Below are 26753 nucleotides of genomic sequence, written 5' to 3'. Positions count from 1 at the left end.
TGCCCTCCTGTCGTGGAGAAGAGAGGTGGGAGAGGTAAAAGATGAAGAACGTGAGGTGCTGGGAGGTGCTGGAGGTGCCCCCTCCTCTGCACTGATGTGATCTTTTTCCCTCAGGTGTAGAAAGGTGGACGTGACCCAGGATAAAAGGAGTTTTCCAGGCATCACTACTGGCATTGTGATTTCTGCAGAGCCTGGGGCAAATCTCCTAGACTAGACTGGTGGTCCTCAACCTTGGCCACATGTGGGAGTCTCTGGTTAGCTTAACTAAGCTAATGAGGGATGTGTCCCTTCCCAAAGATTCTGTTTGAATCGATCCAGACTGAGGCTGGGACATGGATCTGCTGAGGAGGCTGCCCACACGCAGCCCAGGTGGAGAATCCCAGCCCCACGCAGCAGGGAGGGTGGGCTCTGGGAGGGCGCTGGCCTCACGATCACAGAGCAGGTAGTTCCCAAAGTGTCTTTCTCCTGGCGCAGTGTCCTGCGTCTGCAGTTCCAGCTCACCTCTAACAGAGCAGAGGCCGCTGTGGGTACGATAGGCACCATTGGGCGGTTAGTGGTGTCTAGCCAAAAACCCATTAATAACATCTGCACCTTCAAAGGGTGAAGGTGGAGTGAGGAGGAGAACAGGCATTCAAATTTGTTCCTTGGCTTCAAGAGGAGCCCTGATGTCCTGAGTCAGCACTGGTGTGAAAGCCAGTCCTGACCTTAAACTTCTTATCAAGTCAAAATCAGGAGCTTGATGTTTCTCCTGTTCTGTTTATATCAAAAGGTGTCTAGGGTTGGCTGGTGTGTGGAGCCCCAGGATCCGACTGGGGGGAGTCCCTAAGGTGTGATGCTGTCCTGATAGTGGAAAGCCCTGGGCGCTTCCCAGAGCAACGGAGGAGGCCAGGGATGCGCCATCCTAGATTGGGTTTTGACCATGACAGGTTTTTGATGACAACTGCTGGCTGGAAAACTTTCCAGAAAAGAGCACTTGGCTTTTATTTAGTCTTTCTCGTTTGGTTTATAAACTTTCCATTGGCCTTTTCTGTACATATCCCTGCATGTATAGATATTTTATAAAAAGGGCTGCTCGATTTCCCGATTTTGGGAGGGTGTATTGGAAAGACCCTGATAAAGAGTGAGCTTTAAACTGGTTAGAATGAAAGGAGACCTTTATGGATGAATAGGCTTGCTTTAGGCAAATTGTTCGCTATTCCTTTCAGCACAGAAAGCCGCTTCACATTTAATGACCAGGTTAATTTGATGAGATGGGTTTCCAGGGTATTTTGTTTGTTTGCAATTAGCTTTAGGATTTCTTACTTAGGGGAAGAGTAATCTGTATTAAAGAATAGGAGATTGACCTAAAGTTCAGCCATACTAAAAAATGACTCTCGTTTTTACTCTTTGGGGACCCTGTTGCGTTGTGTTGTACCTGGTGTGTTCTCAGTTAAGAGTTTTGGCCAGCAAGTTAATGATTTCCAAAAACGTCTCCAAAATTGAGTGCTGTTTTAAAGATGACCTCCCATGGTCTTCAGTGTGCTTGCTGAAGAGTCTATGCCAACTCTGGTGAAGGTGGTGGCAGTTCACCACGTTGCTGGCAGACAACGTGGTTTGATCGCCGAACAGACATGTGAGGTCATTGTCCATTTGACTGAGAAGCTAAGAACTTGTTGGAGGTCGTGCAGCAGCGCACCACAGCTTTTCATTCCAGAGCCTGGGATTCTTCTTTTGTGCCCTTGTGTTGTATGTTGCTGTCAGAGCTCAGGAGACAGTGAAGGGTGTGCTCAGTGTTCGGAGTCAGATGGCCGTGGGTTCCTGTTCAGGCCCTGTGCCTGAAGACAAGTCACCTAAAAGTCAGAAAATGGAGCCCATGCCTCCTCCGTAGAGGGCACCCGGGCATGACAGTAGCTTTGCTTACGGTGTCATTCGGCCCAGGCCACATCCAAGACCATATCCAAGAGAAGAGTCATTGTCTCTGACTGCAGCTGTCACCTAATCTGTGACACTGAGAAGGCCAGGAGCTCTGGGAATCTAGTTCTTTATGGGTGTGTATACGGAGCTGCCTTAAGTATTCCAGGTGTTTTGCAAGACCTTCTCTTAGATTCAGTTAAGTTTCTGCTCAAATTGTTAGGATTTCTCTTGCACAGACTTTCTGGAAGTATGTGTGTGTTTCTGTCTGGGAGCCACAGACAGACACTGTCGTGTCTGGTCCTCTTGACAGGTTGTGTGTGTGTGTGTGTGCGCGTGTGAGCACCCACATACAGGGCCAGTACCTTTTGCCTTCTTTCTTTGCCATCATTTTTCCTGCAATGGGTCTCTTGTCTGACGTCGGCTTCCTTCTCCTGGCAGTGCCTGTGGAGTAGAGCCTTCTTTCCCCGGCCCTGCAGGTAGACCCTTTCTATTTTAAGAGATTTAGTGGTTACCTTTACAAGGCAATTTAAAGGTCCATGGATTTCTGCAAATTCTGGTCGCCATGATCTTGCCTCTGTGGTTCCCAGCTTCATTTCTTAGACCTGGGAGCCTTGGGTAGGGTCATTGCATGAATGGCCGAATGCGTCTTCTGGAAGCCTTGTGTTAGGACCCCAACCACACCCATCCCCGGGCCTACAGGGGCCGCTGGCACCCCCCGTTTGGTGGTTTGTTAGTCTTTTCCTCACCGCAGCTTCAGCGACCAAGGATCTGTTTCCACCAGTCAAAAAATGGTGTCACCTTGAGAATTTTCTGTGAAGGGACTCATCTGTGTGTGACCTTTGGCGCTTGTAGACAATATTAAGAAGCTGGATGACAAGAGGGTAAGTGGGGGGATTAGAAAGGAGCTTTGGGGTTTAGATTCACAAGCTGAGTGTGACCTCAGTGCGAAGGGCAGTGGGTCGTCCCCAGTTTTAAGCAGTGAAGGAAACCGTGAGCTTTTAGAAAGATCAGCTCTGTCAGCAGGGCACAGGCAGGTCTTGAAGTGGATCAGTTGGAGGCTGCTGCTGTGGGGGAGGGAGGGCAAGGCAGTGACCTGGAGGGGGCTGGATGGAGAGACACTTCGGAAGAACCATGGCACGGTTTGCTTGTTGGGGTGAGAGAGGAATGGGGGTGCGGAGGTTTCCAGCTTTGGAAATGGTAGGTAGCCACACTGTTTATGATGAAACGTGGGGTGGGGGGCCTGGGCGAGGGTATGGAAGGGTGAGCTGGAATGGTAGCCGCCAGCACGTGTCTGTGGGTGGTAGAACCAGACAGGCCAGCATGTAGGTTTTCACCTGCCTGCCCAGTTGGCCAAATCGGTGGCGACTGGCTGGGGTGAGTAGGTTCTGAGGCTCAGTTCAGCTCTAGGAGAGAGTTTGTGATTCGTTAGAGATGCTTGCCAGGGCCAGAGTGGAGGAGAGTCCGTGCCTGCAGCCAACTCCCCTTCCCTGCTCCAGTCTCAGCTTCCCTGCTCCAGTCTCAGCTTCCCTGCTCCAGTCTCAGCTTCCCTCCAGCGTCCTCTTGCCCGTTCCTGTAGGGATAGTGGTGTGAGAAGTACGGGGTATTACAGCACATCACCCTCAGTTTCTTTTTGTTTTCGTGGAAAAGCATAGAGAAGCTTGGTTTCAACCAGAGTAGTTGAGTGTGGTTTGACTGTGCAAGTGGTACATTTGGAGCTGAGTAACTCTGAAAGTTGATTAGTAATGCCACATGCATTTTTCATTGCCAGAAATGATCAAAAGAAGATGATGACAGCTATTCAGGTTTAAAAATATAAAATACTTAAGTCATCATAGAACAATTTTAACGAATTCTTTCAAGGGATCATGGAGTATAATAAAGTGTTGTATTGTATTGTGGAATGACCCTGCTTCTGAGCTGCAGAAGGGCGGAGCTTCGAAATTCTCTTGGTAAATCTCGAGTGGGTAACAGTAACTTCGCACTTGGGTTTTCTCCTCGAAGGAGCCAGAACCCTGGAGGCCAGGCTGGAGTTGCTGGTTTTGCCCCCCTCGTACACTGGGCTGAGGGGACCATGTTTTGTGAGATGAGAGGGAGCAGGAAAACACCCACCTTCTGGTGTTCTCATTGGGCGCAGAATCAGTCTGTGAACCAGGAGACACCTCCATTTGTCTTTCTCACTCATTGAGGTTTTCACCTTGCAAGGTAGGTGTGGTCATGACATTGGCAGGGCAAACCCCCAGGTCATGCGTAGTCTGTGAAGGGAGCCCGAGACTGATGGCCCCTGGCCTGTCCAGGGCCTCCCGGAGCAGAGGACCACCTTGGGCTGACCTGCACATCCTCATGAATGAGAGTCTGGTGGCCCAGTGGGAACCCAGGGGTGGGCCTGGTGGAGACGGCTCTCCAGCTTTGTGGAGGCCTGATTTTTAGTCTAGGGAGCTGTGGCTGAGGAGACCATCCCCCTGCAGAGCTCTCATTTTGCTTTCTGCCATTGAGTCAGGCCCAGAGAGGTACAGGAGCTGGGGTGTGGGGGTGGGGGCTGCAAGAGGACAGCGTGAACTTGGCTGCAGTCACAGTAGGGGACATTTGTTCCAATAAAGCGGTTGATGACTCTGTCCCTCCCCTTGTTTTGGGATTTTCAACTGTGTGCCTCTGAACCCCTCTGGTCTCCCGTGGCCGCTGGCTCCACATCTGTGGCTGGGTGGTGCTGGCCAGGCAGTGCTGGGCACCCCCTACCTCCTTTGTGGCTCACACTGTCCCAGTCCCGTATCCTCTGCATCCAGGCGGCTCTGCCTCTCGAACCGTGTTTGGCCATTCCTAAGAAAAGCCTCCCTGCTCAGGTTTGCCTGCACAGCCTGTGTGCCCTCCCCAGTATTTCAAGGCACAGGGACATATGGAGGTGGGCCCAGAGAAGAGCGGGGAAGGGGTTGCCGGTGGCCTGTGGGAGAGTTGCCCAGGTGTGGGCACAGCCTCTGTGACAGGGCTCCCCTGGATGCTCTTGATTCTGACCTGGTCTTTCAGGTCTCAACTTTCGTCCTCACTGGTGGCCTGCGGAGCGTGTTTCCTGGCACCCTGCCCCTGTGCAGGCCACATGTTCACACTGCTCTAATGGGAGTGGGGTCTTGGCCGCTGGGATCAGATGTCCTCTCCATCTCTGGGCTTCTTAGATGAAGTGGAGGGAGAAGGGCAGACCTTTTTTTTTTTTTTTTTGGGTATAGTTGAGGTCTCGCTTTGTTGCCTAGGCTGGTCCCACACTCCTTATCTCAAGTGATCCGCGGGCCTCCCAAAGTGCTGGGATTACAGGTGTAAGCCACCATGCCCGACTCTGCTGTGTGCACACATACATGGATCCTCTGATTTTTCAGTTATTCTCAGTGGCTGGCCATTCCCTGTGAAGAGTGATAGGCCCACATCTACACAAAATGGAAATAAACTCCAAAAGGATGCTGATGAAAATTACAAAACAAATCTCTACTTCGGAGTGTATACAGATTTACGTCACTACCTTTTCTCAGGGAATCTGACGCAAACACAGAGTGACCGTGTGGGCATGTTGTCCTCACATGGGGTCAGTATCAGCAGGCCCATTTCCACCTGTCAAGCGTCTCATGCAAATACGCCTGTGGACAGCGGTCTTGCGTATCTGAATAACATATTCCACACCCGCACCACTGGGATGGGCCCTGAAGCTGACGAGCAAATTCCAGAAAGCCATCTGTGGTCCTTTCCAATCACGTTTCCCAAGTTTTGACCAGGAGCTGACAGGCACACGCTCACTCCCCGCCACAGCAGAAATGCACAACCCGGGTTTCTTAAAACACAAAATTTAAAAAGAAGTAAAGGCAACCTAATTAAGCAGCAGAAGACAGGTTAAATAAACTCTAATGCAGCCATATAATGGAATATTTGCTTTTTTGGTTTCTAATGACATGGTCTCAAGCCTAGTACAGTGAGGAGGCAGGAGCTTGCTGGCTAGGTTCAAACCCCTCCTCCGCCCTCTGCCAGCGATGGGACCAAGGGCAAGATACTCAACATCTCTTGTGCTCAGTTTTCTCATCTGTAAAATGGTAGACAGAAGTACTTTCCTCTTAGCTCTGTCATGAGAATGTGCTGAGACAGTTCATGTAAAGCTCCTGACCCAGCGCGTGGAACAAGTGTACCCTCAATAAACCCACTCCTACGAGGCTGGCCACACGCTGTGTGCACTGCAGGGAGAAAACGCCTGAGTCATATTACACTAAGACAACAATTTTGCATCCACGAAAAAAAATACATACAGCTTGACAAAGCATCTGTTCACAGAAATGACAGAGAAAACAGGACCAAAATTGTCTAAAAACTGGAAAAGCGAAGACCTATTTTGAAAGCCCCTTTCACCCCAGCATACTGCCAGTGCCCCTCCCTCCACCGCACTCCAGCCACCATCCCTCACCCCGCTCAGCTTTCCAGCTGACCACCCCTGACCTATCCAACCAAAGCCTGTCCTTCAGGCGGGGCGTGCTGGCTCTTAACCCTGAGGCCCCCCAAAATGGAAAGCTGGGCTTTTTCTTAAAATTCTTGGGGAGATTTTAGGGAATTGGAAAGTTGGTGAGTAGAGAACTCAGTATTCAAGTGCCTTCTATTCAGACCCTGCCTGGGATGTGTCGGACACCTCCACGAGAAGGTGTTGGATCCTCACTCTCACTTGCACTTAATGCAGAGGTGGATGCTATTATTTATCTTCTTTTTATCCCTGAACCCTTCCCTCAGAGGAGAAAGCCAGGGCTCATGAGTGTGAGGCAGCTTGTGGGGCTCGAGGCTCTGTGAGCTCGGGAAAGGGAAGTTACCCCCTTGCGCTTCCCTTGGTCATTAGAGAAGCCGATCCTCCTGCCTGTCCTAGAGTGGTGATCCTGGCTCCACTGTAGGAACAAGACATCTAATCGATATTTTCGAGTGCTGAGTCCAGGGCCTGAGGAGGGGTTGCTGTGTGCAGGCTGCCCCCAGCCCCTCCCCCATCCCCCAGTCTTGTTGCCCTAGGGGAGGTGACTTTGGAGGGGAATATTGTGGGGGTGTCTGTGTGTCCTGACCTCCCCCTGCTTCGGAAAAGGCCGAGCTCCTGGGTGTCCTGATTCTCCTGCCTGGCCCTGGCTTAGGCTTTGCTTCCTTTTAGGTGGGGGCAGAGGGGGTGAGGGGCTACAGGCCTTTCTAATCTGAGGCCATAGCCGGCGCTCAGTTCAGCCCAAACCCTTCTGAAAAGTAAATTATCAAGATGGCTGGCAGAATTGTGCCTTTTCTGCCAAGGAAATCTACGTTCCTCGGTGAATAAATTCTGGCAGCAGAATCTCGAGGTTCTTATTTGAAATAGGCCCTCTTTGGCATTGGTTTTTCTTCTGGCCATGGGGGACACGGTATGGTAATGAACCTATGCAAGAAGTGCCAGAGGGCAGGGCTGCCCGCTCGGGGAACCCTGCCTTATTGAGTGCCCTGGTGCCCTGGCCTCAGCAGATGGCTCCCTGCTTGCCAGGGGTAATTTTTAGCCTGGTGTGCAGCTGCTGACACAGAGGCCAGGGGTTCTGAAAGATGCTGCACTTGAGCAGATTGAGACAATGCAGTGACCCCTTATTGTACAGGTGCCATACGCCTCTAAAGGTCTTTTGGGATGATTGTAAAAAAGTGAAAATAGCTGTTTTCTAAGCAGTCTTGGTGCAGGCAAAAGGAAAACGGGCAGGTTACTAAAACATTCCAGAATCTGGAATATCTGCCTCCCGCCACGCTGCCCATAGACGCTTTTCTCCTGCAGTGGTTTCTGTGAATTCTATTATCTGTTGTTGTATAAGAAACCAAGAAACCACTGTAGCACTTGGTGACCTAAAACAATAACAGTTTAGCATTTCTCACCATTCCTTGGGGTGAACGGGTGGTTTTTCCGCCAGCCTGGCTGAGGCACGTTCGTGTGGCTGTGGCCAGCTGGAGAGTGTCTGGGGCCTGGGTTTAGCAGGGGCAGCGAGGAAGGCTGGACATCTCACCCCAGGTCTAGCAGTTGGCCGCGTGTTTAGCCAGTGCCTTGGCTCCTCCATGTGGCCTCTCTAGTGGCCAGAACAGGCCTCTTCACGTGCTGCTGATGGAGGCCTTCCAAGAGGCAGAGCAAACGCTGCGGGGCCCCTTGAGGCTTGACCTTGGAGATGGTACACCAGCTCAGGAACCACAGACCAGGTGATTCAAGGTGTGGGCTGCTCTTATGGGAGCAGCGGGCAAAGTCTTGTGGGGGGGTGTAGACACAAGGGATGGGTTATTAGTGCCATTATTGTAACAATCCACAAGGTTGCCTTCTGGTCCCCAGGGTTCATGTCCCTTACACATGCGAGAGAGACTCTTCCCTCCAGCATCTCCCCACCTCCCTCCTGGCACGGCGTCCGACTCAAGGTCTGCGTGCCCTGCCTGCTTTGGGCTGGGTGTGGATGGGCTGCCAGCTCTTGATTCAGAGAGCCTCAGCTCAACAAGAGTTGTGGGACAGGAAGAGTGGGCCAGCCGCAGAGACTCCTCTTCAAAGAGGGCAGGGATGGAGGCATCTCACAACAGATGGGCCGCAGCAGTTCTGACCTAGAGCCAAGCATGGGCTGTCAGGGCCTCTGCTGGGGCAGTGCCCAGCTTCTAGCATCAGTTTTTGTATTAGTTGCCTATTGTTGAGTAGCAAGCCAACCAAAACCGAGTGGCCAAAACAGCAGGCTCACGATTTCTCGTGATTCTGTGGATTGAGCAGTTTTGCTGGCCTTTTCTGGGCTCTCTGTAGCCAGCTAATGGCATGGTTGAGGCCAGGTGGCCCAGGATGACTTGAGGCACATCCTGGGACCTCAGCTGGGGTCCAGGAAGTGGGCAGATGTCATTATCTTTCTGACCACACCATTTTCGATTGCCTGCTTTCCCCTGCCTCGTGGTCACGTCCCTCGGCGGAGGGAGCTCTGCGAGTCCTCTTGGGGCCTTGCTTAGATTATATTCATCAGAACACAAAGCAAGACTAGCCACGGAGGCAGCCACTGTCTCTTGCTGGGGGGAGTGTCCAAGTCACACTCATAGGGTTGTGGACCCAGAGAGGTGGGATTTGTGGGTGGTTCTTTTTGTAACTGTCTCCCACAGGGTCAGCAACATGGTAAGGGTTTGGATACATTCTTGTTGCCTACTTTTAAAATTAAGTCTCAGAAAACAAAGGCCACTGTTTTCTTAGTATGGGAGCAGGACGGTTACTGGAGGGGGGTGATCAGCTGACCTAGCATGATGGTGTTTTAGTGGCATGTCCCTTGTGGGGGCTGCCTGGCCTCCTGTCCCAGCCTGTGCCGAGCGGTGGTTCTCCAGGTGTGGTCCCTGGACCAGCAGCATCTCCCTCCCACCCCGGGATTCCAATTCTTGGGCCCACCCCCAGTTGACTGAATCAGAAACTCTTGGTGGGGTGGGGCTCTGTGGCCTTCCAGGGGAATGTGAGGCTCACCCAGGTCTGAGAATCACCGCTCCCAGGAATGACAGTGCTAACCGGCTCTCCTGACCTCAGGAAGGCAGGCTCTTACCACCCTTCTCACCCTTGTCAGCAGGGCTGCCCCTTCCCTCCAGGGCCCCCTGTCTGTGTGTAGGATAGCCTTTGAGGTGTCTCATCTGTGTCCTGTTCAAGCCAGGGTGAGTCTGGGGTTTTCTTATTGCTCAGGGGACATTTCCTGACCACAGTCCCATGCCATTTGTAATACCCGGGCACAGGAGTGTAGAGGTGCATGAGACACAGCCCCTGACTCCTCAGCTTGCAGCTGAACAAAGGACACAGCGCAGAGGGCGACTGTGGGACGACAGTCCAGCAGGGGAAGCGGCGAATTCCGTGCACACATGTTGAGCTTGAAATGTCTGGGTAGAAAGAGAGAATGTCTGGGAAGCAGCTGGTCCGGGGGTTCCTGTTCAGAAGGCAGGCCTGAGCTAGCGCTTTGAAAGCTGTCATGTACATGAGTCTTGATCACAGCCTTTCCTTCAAGGTGGTGATTGACCAGAATCCATTGGGGTGTTTTAAAAACATGGGTTATTCACCTTGTTCTCTTCTGAACTCCCATATATTTCTGCAAGAATGTCAGATGTCCCAGGTTTGGGAAATGAGGGCCCCAGACGCTGAAACACTGGGCATCTGTGGGGAGGAGGAGTAGAGGCCCAGGCTGGGACCTGGAGTAAGGGCCAGACAAGGTGGAGTCAAGGTGGAATCTCTGTGAAGATCTTTCTGGAACTAGGGGGACTGGAAGAAGCCAGCGGGAGCAGGGCTGTGGATGCTGAAGGACTGGAAAGTTACCCAGAGGAGGGGGAGGGCGTGGTTGACGAGGCTCAGACACGACACTGCAGCACTGGTGACCGGAGCCAGAGCGGAGCCAGGCTGCAGTGGTGGGGAGGACCAGGCAGGTCCAGATGACTTTGACGGGACTCCAGAGGAAGGAGAGGGTGGAGGAGGAGGGCTTATGGGTTAGGGAGGGTGCTGTCGTTTGTTTTAAATGGGAGAAACTGGAGCATGTTGCCAAGGGCAGAGAGCCAGCAGAGGGGTGAATGGAAGAAGGAGCCGAGAAGGGGTTTACTGACGAAGCCGTATCCTGGAGGAGAGAAGGATGGACTCCAGAGCCCAGCTTTGGGGACTGGCCTTGAATAAAAGGAGGGCCGCCCTACCTCACCCTGGAGGGAGCACGGTAAGGGAGAGGGCATGAAAGCAACGAAGATAGTAGCTGCCGAAAACGGGGTATGTTTCATTATAGCTAAAAAAGGAGATGAGCGCTGCTTCCCCCGCATCCCCAAAAGCTTCTCATCCTAGCAGCTTGTGTTAGAGGAGGTGGAGGTGCAGGCTCAAGGCCGCGTGCAGGGTGAGTCAGATGGGAGGTACCCACCCGGGCATTCTGTGGCATTCCCAAAAGTGACTGGTGATACTCAACTGGGGTATTGACAAGCTTGAACATAGGAAGAGGAGGATATTGTAGGGCTGCTCACTAGCTCCGAAAACAGTCTTCACTTGAGGAAATTATCCTGGGCTCTGACTGTGGGTCATTGACTATCTTGGTAAACCCAGGGGTCTTGGACTATGTTTTTAAAACCTGTAAGTACACAGCCAGGCTTCCTCCTAAGTATGACTGTCTTAAGATGTTTGAAATGTAGTGCCATGACTGAAAACAGTTTAGCAACTGTTCAGGAAAAAAAATTAAATGCCTCTTGATTAATCACCCAATTGATATGTTTAGTGAAGTACTTTAAGTGGAAACGAAGTTGGATAGATAGTTTCATTTTTAACACAACGGACGTTTGTGTAGCTTTTTAGGAGCCAAGGGGGATCATGGCTAAAACTGTAGTCCTTGTAATCCCTGGCAGCTCGTTAGACCTCGGATTACGCTGGCCATGACCTTCCGGTGTGGGCCGAGCGCTCAGTGCCTGGCCTCTGGCCTGTCCTGCTCTCTTGGTAACCCCAGGATGCGTTTCCCATTGGGTACATGTCCAGCACACAAGCCTTACTTGGTTCATTTTGTACTAAGATGGTTGGTGGGTTTTGTGAGCTTTTGTGTTGTTTGATGTGCAGCCTCAAATCAACATGGGGCAGGGGCACTGCTCCCCTGTGTGCAGGAGGTCACTGTGGCTATCTGCTCATGTGTCATTGTCATGATATGTGCGTTGTTGCCATGGTGGACACGCTGTAGCACAGTAAGGCCTGCAAACCAGTAATGGGCTGACTGGCTTTCAGCAGTTCTCTTGGAGAGTAGCTGCTCGGAACTCAGTGTGTCTCACCTTGGAGAGCTGTGGCTGGGTAGCCCCTGATGGCCCCGGAGGCTGGCCTCACTCATGATGCACTGCAGTTGCCATAGTGCTGTGTGTGTGACCCACCTCACATGCACTGCTCTGTGGATACCCTCTTCTGTGTCATCTTTCTTCTCGTTCTCTTTCTTTACCTCCTTCTCAGGCCTCCCTGTCCTCCCTGTGTGCTTGTTGCTTTCCCTAGTAGTTCAGCTTCTTCAAAGGACTGACAGATTTGGAGGGTTGGCCTGGCATTCTCTTCCCTATGGACCATTTCTGAGGGAAGATGTGTCTGCAGCGGTGGCAGTTCTTAGAGTCCTTCCTTGCTCTGTGGGGTTCCAGGCTATTGCTTGTCACCAGGGTGCCATTGGCATTTTGGGCTGTGCAGTTATTTGTGGGGAGATGTGCAGCGTCCCTGTCTTGCCTTGCTAAACGTCAGGATCGCTTCTCAGTTTCCTGACAGACAGGCCCTGTGGAGGACCGGTTACTGCCCCCCTTGAGAACTCGGCTGTTCACACGACTCTGTACCGTGTAGCTGTTAGGATGAGAGCTTGAACTCTGACAGCTAGCCTTCTTGGAACTGTATACTACATATGTGTGTGTAACTAATCAGGTGGTTAAGAGCTTTTAGAGGCTATTTCCGGGGTACAGCGTTTATGTGAGAAAAGGAAACAGGCTGCTTATTGTTTTCTGGAATCTGGTTAGATTGTTACCGTTTTGGGGAAGGCAGTACTACTCATGAAGAGGCATACTTACGGTATACATTTTTTTTCTATTCTGTGATATAGCTGGTTAACATTTTAGTAAAAATCCATTTGAATTCCGGAACTTGTGGGGATTGGGTGGGGAGAAAAGTGAATTTTTGCTTAGACAAGAGTGATTTTTCATTAAATCTATGTATCCTAACATGTTCAAATAAGCGCTTAGATTTTAATTTACTCTCATTATACAATAGTTGGCATCTTTTCCATGTTTTCTAATCTAGCTGGGTAATTGTTCTTACTGGATGCTTGCTCTCTTTCATAGTCTGATGCGCATGTGTAGGTGAGACCTAGGAATCTTACGCCCTGACCCTGCAGAGCTGTGGTCACCACCAGCCTGATGGCTGGACAGAGAAAATAGATGAGTCCCTGGAAGACTGTGTGGTCTATAACATTACATATAAAATGACAAAGGAGTTGTGGTGCTGTGAGGGACTGAAGTTTCCCTTTTCTCTTCCTTCTCTCTACAGAACCTAAAGGCAGATCCAGAAGAGCTTTTTACAAAACTAGAGAAAATTGGGAAGGGCTCCTTTGGCGAGGTGTTCAAAGGCATTGACAATCGGACTCAGAAAGTGGTTGCCATAAAGATCATTGATCTGGAAGAAGCTGAAGATGAGATAGAGGACATTCAACAAGAAATCACAGTGCTGAGTCAGTGTGACAGTCCATATGTAACCAAATATTATGGATCCTATCTGAAGGTAAGGCTTAAAATAACGTGCTTTTCGTTCTGCAGCACTTGGCTGAGGTGCGAGCAGGGGATGGGAAGGACTCTGATAAGATACAGCACAGCAGGTTTCAGAGCAAGGAGAAACGTTTTGACCTTCGTGATCAAAAGAACCTGGCTTCAATGGTTCTGTCATCTCAAATGTCACCTATAGAAATATTTGTGGTGAAAGTGTTTGATGTTATAATTCTCTTTTGAACAAGAAAGAGTCTTTCTGAGTGGGACTTTGTCATAAAAACTGCTTCTTATTAAGTTATTGTAACAGTTATTCACGTAATTTTAGGACGGCTTATGATTAGTATTAAAAACTCATACCAACTCAAGAATGTTAATCTTTTGATATTCTCAGTTACCAGCTGTGGTTTAATTTAATGCTGTTAAAAACTGCTGATGAGAATTGATGATGTTGGTTGGTTAGCTAGCTTACCCACACTTGACTTTTAAGAACGCTAGGTAAATTAGTAATTACTTAAATAAAATGGTAGTTATAATATGATACAAAAATTGTCCTGGACTGCCACTCTGTTGTGGGAAAGAATAGTATTAAATAGGATTAAAAATAGTATTAAAAATGTTTTTCTGATCCTGCATGGAACCATTTTACCATTTTAGAACAATCCTGTTACAACACTAAGGCGGCTTATGACTGTTCCTTGTGTTTCAAGTTCCTCGACATATACCTGTTTCACCGAACTTAAAAATGTTGTAACCTTTAAAATGGGGTTTTAGAAATCATAAGAATTAGTGAAAAAATATGCTCTGAAATAATTATTGTAGAATACAGAACTATGAAGAAAGAAATGATGATTTTCCAGGGGGGCAGCGATAAACCTGGATAATTTGGGCTAGGCCTCTTCCTCTCTTGGCCTTACCCTCTAAAGTCTCTTGAGTTACAACTTGTAAGCTGCTCTGGTGTCAGAAGGGATGTGTAGGTTTTGCTTTTGTAGAAATATAATAAGTATAAGTCAGAGGATGGACAACACTGATTTACTAAAATGGATATTTAAAGGAAATCAAAATTGAGCAGTGATCCCTTTTTTATTCCTTGTGTAAAGGACGGCAGTATGTTATAGGTCAAATGTAGCGTTTTGAAATGGAAAGAGTGAGTTTTGGAGTCAGGCGTCACGGGACTTGAATCTTGTTGTCATTTACTTTGGCGTGTGGCCTTGAGTGAGTTTTCATTATTTTTTATAACTTCTCCACTTTCTTATTTGCAAAATGGAAAATTATGATAGATATCGTATGTTACAAAGATAAAACGGAATTAAGTATGTGAAAGTACCTGACATGTAGTAGGTGCTTAATGAGTATTTTCCTTCCTTGGTAGCATTTATTCATACCTCATCTCTTAAATTACCCTGGAATGAAGGTAGTTTGCAGTGAAGGTATCCATTGAGGTCAAACCAAGAAAACCAGAACCAAAGAATGGAGGAAGAATGCCAACAAAAAGAGCAAATGTTGCTGTGATAGGGCACCCAGTTTGGGGCTTGACACAGCAAAAAGGAAAGCACTACACGTGTGACTTCCGTGGAGGAATGCCAGCATCTTCTTGATGTTAAATATCTTTTTTTTTTTTTTTTTTAATGAGATGGAGTCGCACTGTAACCCAGACTGGAGTGCAGTGGCGTGATCTCACCTCACTGCCCCCTCCGCCTCCTGGGTTCCAGCGATTCTCCTGCCTCAGCCTCCTGAGTAGCTGGGATTACAGGCGCTCACCACCATGCCTGGCTAATTTTTGTATTTTTAGTAGAGACGGGGTTTCACCATGTTGGCCAGGCTGGTCTTGAACTTCTGACCTCAGGTGATCCACCCACCTCAGCCTCCCAAAGTGCTGGGATTACAGGCATGAGCCACTGCATCTGGCCTCGATGTTAAATTTCGATTGAAAACAAACAGCTAAAGAAACTGAGTTTGGACTCTGTCCACTGTGCTGCCTACTATTCCCTGTGAAATGACTTTAGCAGTAGTGTTCTAGTAAATTCAGAGTTGGATTTCGTGTGGTTTGCTGATGTTGTATTTTAATATGAATTATTATTATGGTTTTGGCAAAGGAAGTGTGGAGGATCCTGACAAATACTTGGTGATTTATACCAGCTAATATTTTACTGTGGAAATTAAGGATCACTGATTCAAAACATCCTCTTCAACCTCAGCTCCTTAGCACAATTTTTACTGCATGCTGGAATGGATTGCTTTATTGTGGCCAAATAAAGTGGCCACAGTACATACCTGCACGTATCTAGAGATTCTATCCAACAGGTCCTGTTCTTGCCTGAGTTGCTAATTCTAGAACACTAGGTTCCAGATCAGCCTAACGCCTAACCTTGATCTAAGTTTGCCCCTGTATCTTGTTTAGTTACCGTAACACCAACTGCGGTAGTAAGCTCGTTAAATGTGTAATGACTCGTACATGATAGAAATGTATCTCTTCCTCACTAGTTGCCCTGATCCGTGGGCTGTTTTCCTTCAGACACTGATTCAGGAACCCAAGTTCCTTTTATCTTACTGTTCTTTCATCTTGACAAGTGACTGTGCTCATCTGCCGTAAGTCAGCGTTGGGGGAGAAATGGAGGCTCGCGTGTGGGAAGTTTTTATGTGCCCAGGCCTGGACGTAGGGCACATTATTTCTGTTCATGTTCTCCTGGCCAAAACTCAGCCACATGACCACACCTGACCCAGGGGAGGCTAAGAAATGTCACTGAATCGTGTGCTTCGTGGGAAGCGGACACAGGCTGTATGCACGGTAGGCTGGCCTTTTCAAAGTTGCTTCATCTCTGTAGGAAGTGGACTAGCTCGGGGAGTGGCCTTCAGGTGCTGATGGCCTCCGGGCAGGTGGAAAAGTGTTGATACTTCATCCAGTGCGCCTCTGTATTTTACTAAGCAGACTGTAGGGAATATCTGCCACAAGAATTGCCTGGAAGAACGTGGCCATTGTGGAAAGTTGGCCCGGATTTTAAAGCCATGTGTAGGACAATTGTCTTATTTGGCTACACACATCATGAACTGCTCTTCTAAACAATAATTAACTATTATAATTGAGCAGGAGAAGAATCCAGACCTGTAATTCTGTCTGCCCATTCTTGTGGAATGGAGTGTCATGAAATTCTTTGGCCCAGGAGAGGACCCTCCTGAGTCAGAGGCCATTCTTCCATCATCTTGGTAGGTTTAGAAAGTGTGGTCCTAATGTCAAGTAGGATACAGATTAAATGGATTTGTAAGACAAATGGGTCTTTGCCACAGAGCTGGAAATAGTGCTGTGTATAGTTTTCATTGTCATTTTAAAACACTCCCTGTAGCGTTCAGAGCTAATGTTCTTAGTTCTTTAAGGGTGGTTGGAGAGAGGGCCTTAGGATTTCACCCTGTGTTAAGAGACTTTTATATAGCAGGCCAGGACAAAGAAGAGATAACCAGAAACGGTTTCTTCATTGCTGGGGTAGCTACCATTCACAGGTCTCATAATTATGTTTTGGTTCATTCCTCTAGTCTAGAAAAAGAGATTTAAAACAATAGATAAGTGGTCTAAATATTCTGAACGTTACTAAGAATCTGGTGAGTGGTGTTAATTTTGACAGTAGCAGCGATCAAGTCACAGAATTGCTTTGTAGCATGTTTGTTTCCCCTAAAGATTAAAAACAAGGACTAGAATTTAGGGAGGAGAAGGAACCATACAACAGTGATTTTTTTTTTTTTTTTTTTTTTTTTTTTAAATATTTATGGATCTGAGGCCTGGAAAGGTCTTGAAAATGATCACAGACCATGGAAAAAACTCCACCCGTTGTAGTTTGTGTTTACTTTTTGGGAAATTAAACCAGCTGGGATACTTAACCAGAATCCTCCATGTCCCAGCCATTATACCCCTGGAGTTTTCTGCCACTGAAGTACCATCCACAAATTCCAAATGAAACTGCCTGTGTGTGGGGTTGGGTAGATTATGGGGTAGTGTGCAGGAGGGGAGAGAGAATTTTTTGGTTTTGTATTTTAACTAGGCAGTGAAGACATGCAATTGTAACAGAGAACAGGATGGTGTGGTACAGGATTCTGACCTGTTTTCTCTCGGTGCACCATTTGCAAATGTGCATTCCCTTCAGCACTTACAAATCTCATCTGTTTTGTTTTGTTGTTTGGAGGCTCACGTGTGGGAAGTTTTTATGTGCCCAGGCCTGGACGTAGGGCACATTATTTCTGTTGGGGGAGCTTGCCAGCCTATCAGAGTGTCCATATTGAGATTCACTTTTAGTTATAGCCAAGATTGTAGTCTCAAATTCTAGTACAGGTACTCAACTGGTCGCCGTTTGGGCTGCTGATTTTCTGGAGGAAATGCAGATATACTTCCATGATTACTATAAAGATTAGATCATATATGTAAAGTGCTGGCAAATAGATTTTTAGAAAATGATGATTTTCCCTTATTAAAAAATTTTTAAGTTTCTGTGCCACACTCAAAATTCACAAGTCTTAAAATAGATTGTTAGCATGCTAAAAATAAGGTTTATCATTTTCTTTTATGATAAATTATTTATTCCTCTCAAACATCAAGCTGGTTTTACCAAAGCAAATCAGGTACAAGGTCTTTTTTTTTTTTTTTTTTTTTTTGAGACGGAGTCTCGCTCTGTCACCCAGGCTGGAGTGCAGTGGCCGGATCTCAGCTCACTGCAAGCTCCGCCTCCCGGGTTCACGCCATTCTCCTGCCTCAGCCTCCCGAGTAGCTGGGACTACAGGCGCCTGCCACCTCGCCCGGCTAAGTTTTTGTATTTTTAGTAGAGACGGGGTTTCACTGTGTTACCCAGGATGGTCTCGATCTCCTGACCTCGTGATCCGCCCGTCTCGGCCTACCAAAGTGCTGGGATTACAGGCTTGAGCCACCGCGCCCGGCCTCAAGGTCTTAAAACAAAAAAAAAAAAGCTGTGCTTTTCAAATTTCTTCCTTGCCATAGTAGTTTTTGTTGTAGTGTCATTATTAAAGAAACATGCCCTGTTGTCTCATTGTGGATTCAGATCCCCAACATTATTTATAAGTTTTTATCATTTCCTAAAAACTTTCTGGGTAGTTTGACCCATCAGATTCACCAGAAGACTAATATGGGAAGGTCCCTTGGTGAGTTTTAGAAAACCAAGTACTCTCTGAAAGTACAGATGATTCTGGGAAAGGGTTGATTGTGGGTACGTTACAGGTTCGTAATCTCACTTCGCAGTCATCTTTCCAAGTTATATTCTTGGGACTTCTGTTGTTTTTTCTGCCTTCCCCAAAGGGGAAATTGTAGTTTCTGATGAAATAGAAAAACCAATCATTTTATCCTTGAGGAAAAGGGTAAGAAATACTGATAGAAGTGGCCAGCATCTCCATGAACGAGGCTGCTGTGCAGACTGTGCATCTGGGTCTTGGATGCATCTCCTCCCTGCATAGCTAGTAACTAGCCCACTGACTTTCAGATGCACCCTAGTTTGGACAATAAAATCAGCCTACTTACTGTGCCTATCTGCAGAAAAATACCGTGATTCTCTGCCTTGCCCATATTGTATGATAACTTCACATTTCAGAGAAGAAATTAGTCTAGCTACATGATGATGAATGTATCCTGTTAGGACACCTGTGAATTTTATCTTCACTCACACCTTTCTTCCAGCTAGTTCATAGCAAACCAGGCTCTTGTATTGGCCCCTGGCTTCAGGCATACTTAGGAATTCAGATGGGTTATTATGTTAGTTTCTAAAAGCATTTTAGTTCAGATATGTGCTTGGTGTGGGTGAACCTCTCCTGTGCCTCAGAAATTCTCATCAAAGCACACAGTGTCTTTCTCATTCATGTCTTTCCTCCTTCAAAGACAGTCTTAGCAGCACTTTCATTGAGATGGTGAAAATGAGATAACTATTTTAGTGCATTTAGAGAGATGATTTGCAGTTTATTTGAATTAGATAAATGAAATCGAAAGGGCCCAGAAGAAAGTTGAGACTCCGCCATATGGAGAAGCTCTTGTGCAGTCTGAAGGGCTTCTGTGGTCTTAATAGAGAAGAGAACTGAGCCACCTAGATCTAGCACTGTGTACCTCTCTGTCCCTCCTGCCACTGCCCTGTGTGGACTTTGCTCACTGAAGGCACAGGTGACAGTGTCTGCAGATGTTTCGGCTGCCACTACTTGGGGGTGTGGGTGGAGGCCAGGGATGCTTGTCACATGCACAGGACGGCCCCAAATGTCCACAGTGCCGCTGTTGAAAAACCGCTGTGTGGAATGAACCTTTTGTCCCAGAAAATAGGTATAAGTAATGGTATCTCTAGGGCTGACGTTTGGGACTCTTGGAATATCCCAAAGGGCAGTTTGGATGGAGGGTCTCAGGGGCCACGGCTGTGCCCACCATGATGTCCGTGGCAGGACCCAGTGCAGGATTTGCCAGCATCATGAGAAGGGCGTGTCCATGCTCGGGGCAGTGTGTCCACCCTGCGTGGGCCGGCCAGCCTCTGCTCGCGAGGCTGTGAACGCTCACAGAGCACCTGGAAAGGGTGGTATCTCAGGTGCTTTTCTGGGTTACTTTTGTTCTGAGGTAAGAGAGGGCAGCAGGTGGACCCCGATGGGCTGCAGAAGCTGGTTCGAGGCAGGGACTGATTTTGTTGGTGGTGACCCCGGCGAGTTTGGTGTTTGTTATAAACCCCGCTTTCCGGCCGGGCGCAGTGGCTCAAGCCTGTAATCCCAGCACTTTGGGAGGCCGAGATGGGCGGATCACGAGGTCAGGAGATTGAGACCATCCTGGCTAACATGGTGAAACCCCGTCTGTACTAAAAAAAAACACAAAAAACTAGCCGGGCGAGGCGGCGGGCGCCTGTAGTCGCAGCTACTCGGAGGCTGAGGCAGGAGAATGGCGTAAATCCAGGAGGCGGAGCTTGCAGTGAGCTGAGATCCGGCCACTGCACTCCAGCCTGGGTGACAGAGCGAGACTCCGTCTCAAAAAAAAAAAAAAAAAAAAAAACACAAAACCCCGCTTCCCGCAGTTGAGCAGAAGACCCCCCACATGAGAGGGAGCCCCTCCTTCGCTGAGTCTTAATGGGACGTTTGTGACTCTCCCTTGGACGCTTGTACTCTTTCCACAAAGTTAATATTCCCTGAGATATTATTTACGTCTGGAATGGGGCTGTGTGACTGGAGGTCCTCACCTGCCCGTGTGTTTTGCATGTTTTGTAGCAAACTGATAATGACCAATGTCAGAATTATCTGGCTTTATATTTTGACCTTGTTGATTAGAGTAGTGTTAATGAAGGAGAAAGCAAGTTAAGGACCGGCACCTTGCTTCCCCCCCCCCCTTTTTTTTTCTTCCAAAAAAAAAAAAAAAAAAAAAAAAAAAAAAAACAACTAATTTTGGGTGCATTTAGGGTTTTTGTTTTGTTTTTCTTTCTTGGTAGACATGACATGTATTTTTAGTGCTAAAGCAGAGATCTTCTCAGTAGCTTCTTTGAGCTTTGGACTCCTTCCTAGCCAATACAATGACCTATTTCACTCTGCTAAGTCAATTGTTGCTCATTTTCTGGTTGCTTTTCTTTCTCCCTGTTCTATTTATGGACCTCAGATTAGAGTTGAGTTTTTCATATTTTGCAGTTCATGGCACCGTCATCGTCGTCCTATGTAAGATCCTTTTCTGTTTTAATCTGTGTGTCTTCAGTAGATAAAACATGGTTTTGTGTATGGTGTATGGGTTTATTTTTCCCCATAACATTTAAAAAAATTTATGTACCGTAGGCTGGGCACGGTGGCTCACGCCTGTAATCCCAGCACTTCGTGAGGCTGAGGCGGGTGGATCACTTAGGTCAGGAGTTTGAGACCAGCCTGGCCAACATGGGAAAACCTTGTCTCTACTAAAAATACAAAAGTAATTAGCCAGGTGTGGTGGCATGCACCTGTAGTCCCAGCTCATTGGGAGACTGAAGCACGAGAATCGCTTGAACCTGGGAGGCTGACATCGCACCACTGCACTCCAGCCTGGGTAACACAGCGAGACTGTCTCAAAAAAAAAAAAAAGAAAATTACAGTAAAATTCACTCTTGGATGTATAGTCCTATGTGTTTTAACATGTGCATAGATTCTTATAAGCACCACCACACATAGGAACCAGAACAATGCTAACGTTCCAAAGAATTCCTGAAACATCCCCCGCCCCGGCAGTCACCGATCTGTCCTTAGCGTTTTGGCTTTTCCGGAGCACCATGGATGGAATCACACTTCTATTGTTAGTGGCTTTTTTCAGTTACTGTCATGCCTGAGGGATCCGTCCGTGTTCATGTGTGTGTCACTTGTTTGTTCCTTTTCACTGCTGGGTAGGGCAGTGTGGCATGTGTAACCAGGTTGACCTAGCAAAGGACGTGTGGGTGTTTCCAGAATCTGGTGATTATGAACCATGTTGCTATGAATATTGAATCACTTTTTTGGTACGAACATGTTTTTCACTTCTCTACAGTAAATACTTATGAGTAGGATAGGTATTTGATTTCTATTTAATGTCTGTTTAATTTTCCAGAGTGCCTGTATGATTTTGCATCCCCACCAGCATTTGGGATACTGTCAGTAATTTTCATGTTTGCCATTTTAGTAGGTGTGGAATGGTATTTCATTGTAGTTTTAATTTGCATTTCCCTAATGACTTATGATTTTTGAGTATCTTTTTGTGTGACGCTATTTCCATGCAGTACTCTAGACTTTGGACTAGGAGATTCATTTTAGGTAAATGTTACCATGTGGGAATATGGGGCCAGGCATGGTGCTCACCCTGTAATTCCAACACTTTGGAAAGCTGAGGTGGGAGGATCACTTGAGCCCAGGTGTTCAAGGCTGCAGTGAGCTATGATTGTGCCATTGTACCCCAGCCTGGGTAACAGAGTGAGACCCTGTCTATCTCTTTTATTAGTAAGGAAAAAAATACTGCGATGTGGTTGTGCAGAATAGCCTTGCCAGCTAAACTCCTGCTAGCAGCGGGTGTTTGTTTCTGTCTTTAAGTAAAAAAATAAAAACTTTTACTGATCTACAATTTGCATACAATTCACCCATTTAAAATATACAATTCAAGAGTTTCTGGTATATCACAGTGCGGTGCAGCCATCACCACAATTTTAGAACATTTTCATCACTCCCGAAAGATACTCTGCCCGTCGTCATGCACTTCCCATTTCTTCCGAAATTCCCCTGCCCTGGCAACCACAGGTCTGTTTTCTGTCTCTATAGTTTTGCATATTCTGGACACCTCATGTAAGTGTGGTCATAGAATATGTGTCCTGTTGTGTCTGGGTTTTTCAATCGGCATGTTTTCAAGGGTTCTGTTGTAGCATGTGTCCGTCGCTTCTTTTTATTGCTGAATAATATTCCATTGTATGGATAGACCACATTTTATTACCTGTTTATCAGATGATGGATATTTGGGTTTTTATTTTTTGGCTGTTACGAATTCTGTTCCCATGAACATTTGTGTACAAGTTTTTGTGTGGATATGTTTTCCTTTGTTTTGGATGTATTACTTGGGAGTGGGGTTATTGGGTCAAATGTGTTTTGGGAGCCCCCATCTGATTTGGGGTTTCAGTATCAAAGTAGCTAGTGACTCTTCCCTAAGGGGAACTGAAAGGCAGTTGGATGTGGGTGATGACCATGTGCCTTTCACAGGATGCTTCTTTTACCTGGTGGATGGGCTCATGCATAATAGTCTGAGTCCAGATCCAGGAAACTTGTTTATACTGACAGACACCCCTGTGGGTCTTGTCTGACCACCTGGCCATCGTTCTGGTGCTGGGAGTCCAACCTTGTTTGCTCCCACGTGTCCTGGGGTAATGTGGTTGGTTCTTCAGATGGAGGGTGCAGAGTCTATATACCATCACAACAGGAAGCAAGTTCAAAGATATTTTTTAGAAGATGCTTTTGAAAAATGGCTACATAATGATTGTACAGATATCTGAGGTACATGTGATATTTTGATATTACATATAATATGTCGTGGTCAAATCCCAAGTTCAAAGACTTATTACTTACATATTCTGGGCCAGGAGGACAGTCCTCTGTCCTGGGTTACACCAGGCAGGAATGAAGAGTCAGGCAGAGAGAGAGTGAGAGAAAGAGAGAGAGCGAGAGAGAGCGCGAGCACACAACTGGCAGGATACATAATATAAGAGGGAACAGGGCGTGGGGCTCTGTAAGTTCTCGGGCAGGCCTGAGCGGTCTGTTTAAAGGAAGCAGATGGAACACTGGGAGCTCAGCCTGCTGGGTGTAGGAGATGCCTCTAAATTCTTATCTTGGCCAGAGAGCTGGGCCTTTTAGGTGTGGTCTAGAACTGGAGACCATGTCAAGGGTGACTAAGCCCTACTTCTGGTTTGAGAAATCATTCAAAATGGGTGCCAAGACAACAAAAAATTTGAAGAATTTACTGTAATATGCAAAGTTTATGTTTAACCTTTTGAGGAACTGGGTTTTTTTGTTTGTTTTTGAGGAACTGTTGAGACTCTTTTCAGTAGTGGCTTATGTTCTCATGGTACTGAAAGAAGGTTTCAATTTCCCCTTGTTTGTTTTTTTTACATTGTATTAGGCAGTATCATGGTTTTCATATGCATTTCCCTCATGGCTAATCATGGCTAATTGTGTTGAGCAGTATCATGGTTTGTCTACATTCCTGCCATTGATACTATAAAACTTTCTTTCACCAATCTCTTAGCTATAACACAGTATTTTATGTTTATTTCAATTTCTATTAATCATAACTTTGAGCTTCTATTTATATATGTTCTTAACCATTATGATTATTCTGTTGAATTCATATCTCCTATGAAGTTTTCTATAGTTTAATGTGTTTATTACATGTGATTATCAAATTCCCTTTCTTTCAATTTTCTAGTCAGGAAATAATTTTCTGATAATTAGGCTCATGAAATATCTTGAAACTAAAAAAGCATGCCCAAAACTATATGTTTCGGCCTGGTAACCACATTACAAATTAATTCATTACAAATTATTTCTAGTCTGTGAACAGGAGCTCCTGTGAGTCTCACCAGTGCTAGTCAAATTCCTCAAGCTGGATCCTCTCTTTGAGATCCGATGAAACAGCTTTGAAATTGGCAAAGCTAAAGAATGGACTTCAAAGCAGAGAAGGTGTGAATTGCTTTAAGTGGGAGCTTCATGGGAATGAGATATGAGGTGTGGTCCTGAAGGTTAGTTTGTGAGTTTGTTAGAAAGTTAACTCATTCTGACTTAAGACCACTTTGTCTGAGAGTTAGGGGAACGTGCTTTTTTCTCTCTGCCATAGCTTGTATGGCATGCAACCAGAAACTGTACACAGACATGCCCCTGGCCCCTTTAAAATACCCCTTGTTCCTCCCACCCTCACTTTCCCCGACAGTAGCAATAAGTTTACCAAGAAGATCTCTATCTTCTGTCCCAACAGAAATTCTAAGTAGCATTTCCACTCTCAGGCGGGGCTGGTGGTAAGTTGCATTTAAATTGGCATTGTTTTCTGCTGACCATGAAAGGCTGGTGGTTTACTTGTAGGCAAATACTCTTGCTGTTTTTTTAAATACTCACAGTCTTCTGTGAAATTTCCTGTTATGTTTCTTGTCTCTTAATGTTGGTTTTTGGTACCACAGGTGTGTTCTCTGACTTTATCACACTACTTTTAACTTTGAAGCGTCCTCTGTTGGGAAAAAATATCCTTGATTTTATTGTAGTAAATCCATCAGTTTTTCACCTTATGATTTCTTCTTTTGGGATCCTGTGTAAGAATTACATCAGCTTCACATAGGTTATAAATATATTTATTTTTCTTCTGTTAGCTTTCTAATTTAGCCTTTCACATTTTAGTATTTAAAGTAGCAAGACACAGTGGGGAGGGGGAAGAATTCTGGGTAGCTTGGACTGTCGTTGCAGGCTACGCGGTTCTTTATATTTTTGAGTTTATTGTAATGTCAGACACTTGTTATGCATTGGTGTTTGAATTCTCCTTTGGTACTTTCTCTGTTGCATTTTGGGCCTTGTGGATTTATGCAGTAACACTGCTTGAGCTTGACTTGGAATAGAGGTTTTAGGGTTGGAGGAAGAGATCTGCAATGGGCTTTTGGGAAGTATCATAAAAGAAGCTAGAGACAAGACCTAGTTAGAGGGGAGGCTGCCTTTACCATCATGTTTCTGTTCTTCTCCTGCCCTGATTCTGTGCTCTGGAGGTCCGGAGACCTGGAGACCTGCCTCAGGATATCCTGTCCTGGCTGGGAATGAATCCAGGGAGTGTGGTAGTCTAATTTTGGGATCTGTTTCCTCATCTGCAGAGACTGGGCATACTTGTCTTTTAAGTTATTTGCAGTCTGTAATTGATTTGGCTCAGCTGGCCCTAAGATACAGTATTCCTTGTGTAAACTCAGAGAAATCAGAGCCAAAGATGATTAGAGCTGGAAGGGCCTTTGGAGGTGCCTAGCCCTTATCTTTATTCTCTAGGCTAGAAAACCGTGGCCCAGAGAAGTTGAGTGATTTCGTTTTCTCCTGCTATCAACACTAGGACAAATACTCTCAGATTCCAGGCAAGTGTGAAACGGTAGCCCTTGGCCGGGAGCCTGCAGGCCACTGTCTTCCTAATTTGCTCAGGCTTTCAAAGCTTTCAGCCCTTTGGCTGTTGAGCTGGGATTTAGGGCCAGAGGTTCCTCATTCCTGGTCTACCGTTAGCTTCCCTGCACCTGACGGCTGTCCTCTTACGTTCTTCTCTCCCATTTTCTTACTGGATTCCCTCTCTCCGGTGGTGTGTTCTCCTTCTACAGAGGGTATTTCAGATATTTATTCAGTAGTTCAGCCATTTTACAAAGTCAAAGAAGGGAGAAGGGGGTATTGGTGGAGCGGACACAGTGGTACTGCCTTGCCGAAGGCATCCTCGTTGCGTGTTTACGGAGGCCTAGCGTTGACCAGCGCTGTCCTTTGCACTCAGGCCTCTGCTCACAGGTCAGCACGCCCTTTGCATGTGGCCAGTGAGGTCCCCCTGAAAGCCTGAGCAAATTAGCAAGATGGGGGCCTGCGGGCTCCTGGCCCAGGGTCACCGTTTCACACTTGCCTGGAATCTGAGAGTAATAGATAACATCTTCACAAGACTGTATTTGTCCTGGTGTTGAATTCTTACTCACTGCCACCTTATTTATTGGGTAGTTCAACGGGAGAAATTCTTGCCTTACACGTGTCCATGGTTTTAGTCCATTTTCAGTGCTTCACCGATGCTCACCTCTGTACTCATATGTATTAAATGATTGAATTTGAATTGGTGCCAGTAGCTATGCCCCACTTTGACACAGATCCAGAAGCTTAGCCAGGGTCCACAAGTCTGTCCTTTGTGTATAGGTGGGAAATTGCTCTGTGTGGATGATAACGGAGGAGCTGCTTCAACTGCCGGAGACATCGCCCTGTGACCTCAGCAGGGCAGTCCTTGTCCTCCCCTTCTGTGCTCACGTCAGCTGCTGCCAGGAGCCTCGTTTTGGTTTTGTGGTCCTGCACCTTCCCTCGTTAACACGGCTGTGTTACTCACCTGTGGATGGTCACGGTCGCCTATGAAACCGGGCAGTGATTACATACATTCTCGTTGTAGCCGTTCCGGTTATTAGGAATCCAGCTGTCCGAAAAGCTGTATCCTT

At 46.9% G+C, this 26753-nt stretch overlaps 2 protein-coding genes across 3 annotated transcripts in view; one reads left to right on the top strand and one right to left on the bottom strand.

Moving 5' to 3' along the window:
- UBAC2 (UBA domain containing 2) overlaps nt 1–20429 on the bottom strand; it is an 885094-nt gene extending 864665 nt beyond the window's left edge. Inside the window, exon 1 of the mRNA XM_050765994.1 lies at nt 20425–20429. The gene's annotated coding sequence lies outside the window, so the exon portion shown is untranslated. The remainder of the gene's footprint in view (nt 1–20424) is intronic.
- Nucleotides 1–26753, top strand: part of STK24 (serine/threonine kinase 24) — a 128960-nt gene that overhangs the window by 47616 nt on the left and 54591 nt on the right. Inside the window, exons 1-2 of one of the 2 annotated variants that reach the window (XM_050765984.1) lie at nt 10382–10568; nt 12887–13117. In XM_050765984.1, the coding sequence (XP_050621941.1) occupies nt 10491–10568; nt 12887–13117 (309 nt within the window). In that variant the 5' untranslated portion in view covers nt 10382–10490. Of the gene's footprint in view, nt 1–10381; nt 10569–12886; nt 13118–26753 lie in introns of those variants that run through there. The other variant, XM_050765983.1, reaches the window with a different exon arrangement.

Source organism: Macaca thibetana, chromosome 17 (assembly GCF_024542745.1).
Source record: "Macaca thibetana thibetana isolate TM-01 chromosome 17, ASM2454274v1, whole genome shotgun sequence".
Lineage (NCBI taxonomy): Eukaryota > Metazoa > Chordata > Mammalia > Primates > Cercopithecidae > Macaca > Macaca thibetana.
The sequence above is the reverse complement of the archived record's forward strand: the minus strand, read 5'-3'. Positions and strand labels throughout refer to the sequence as shown.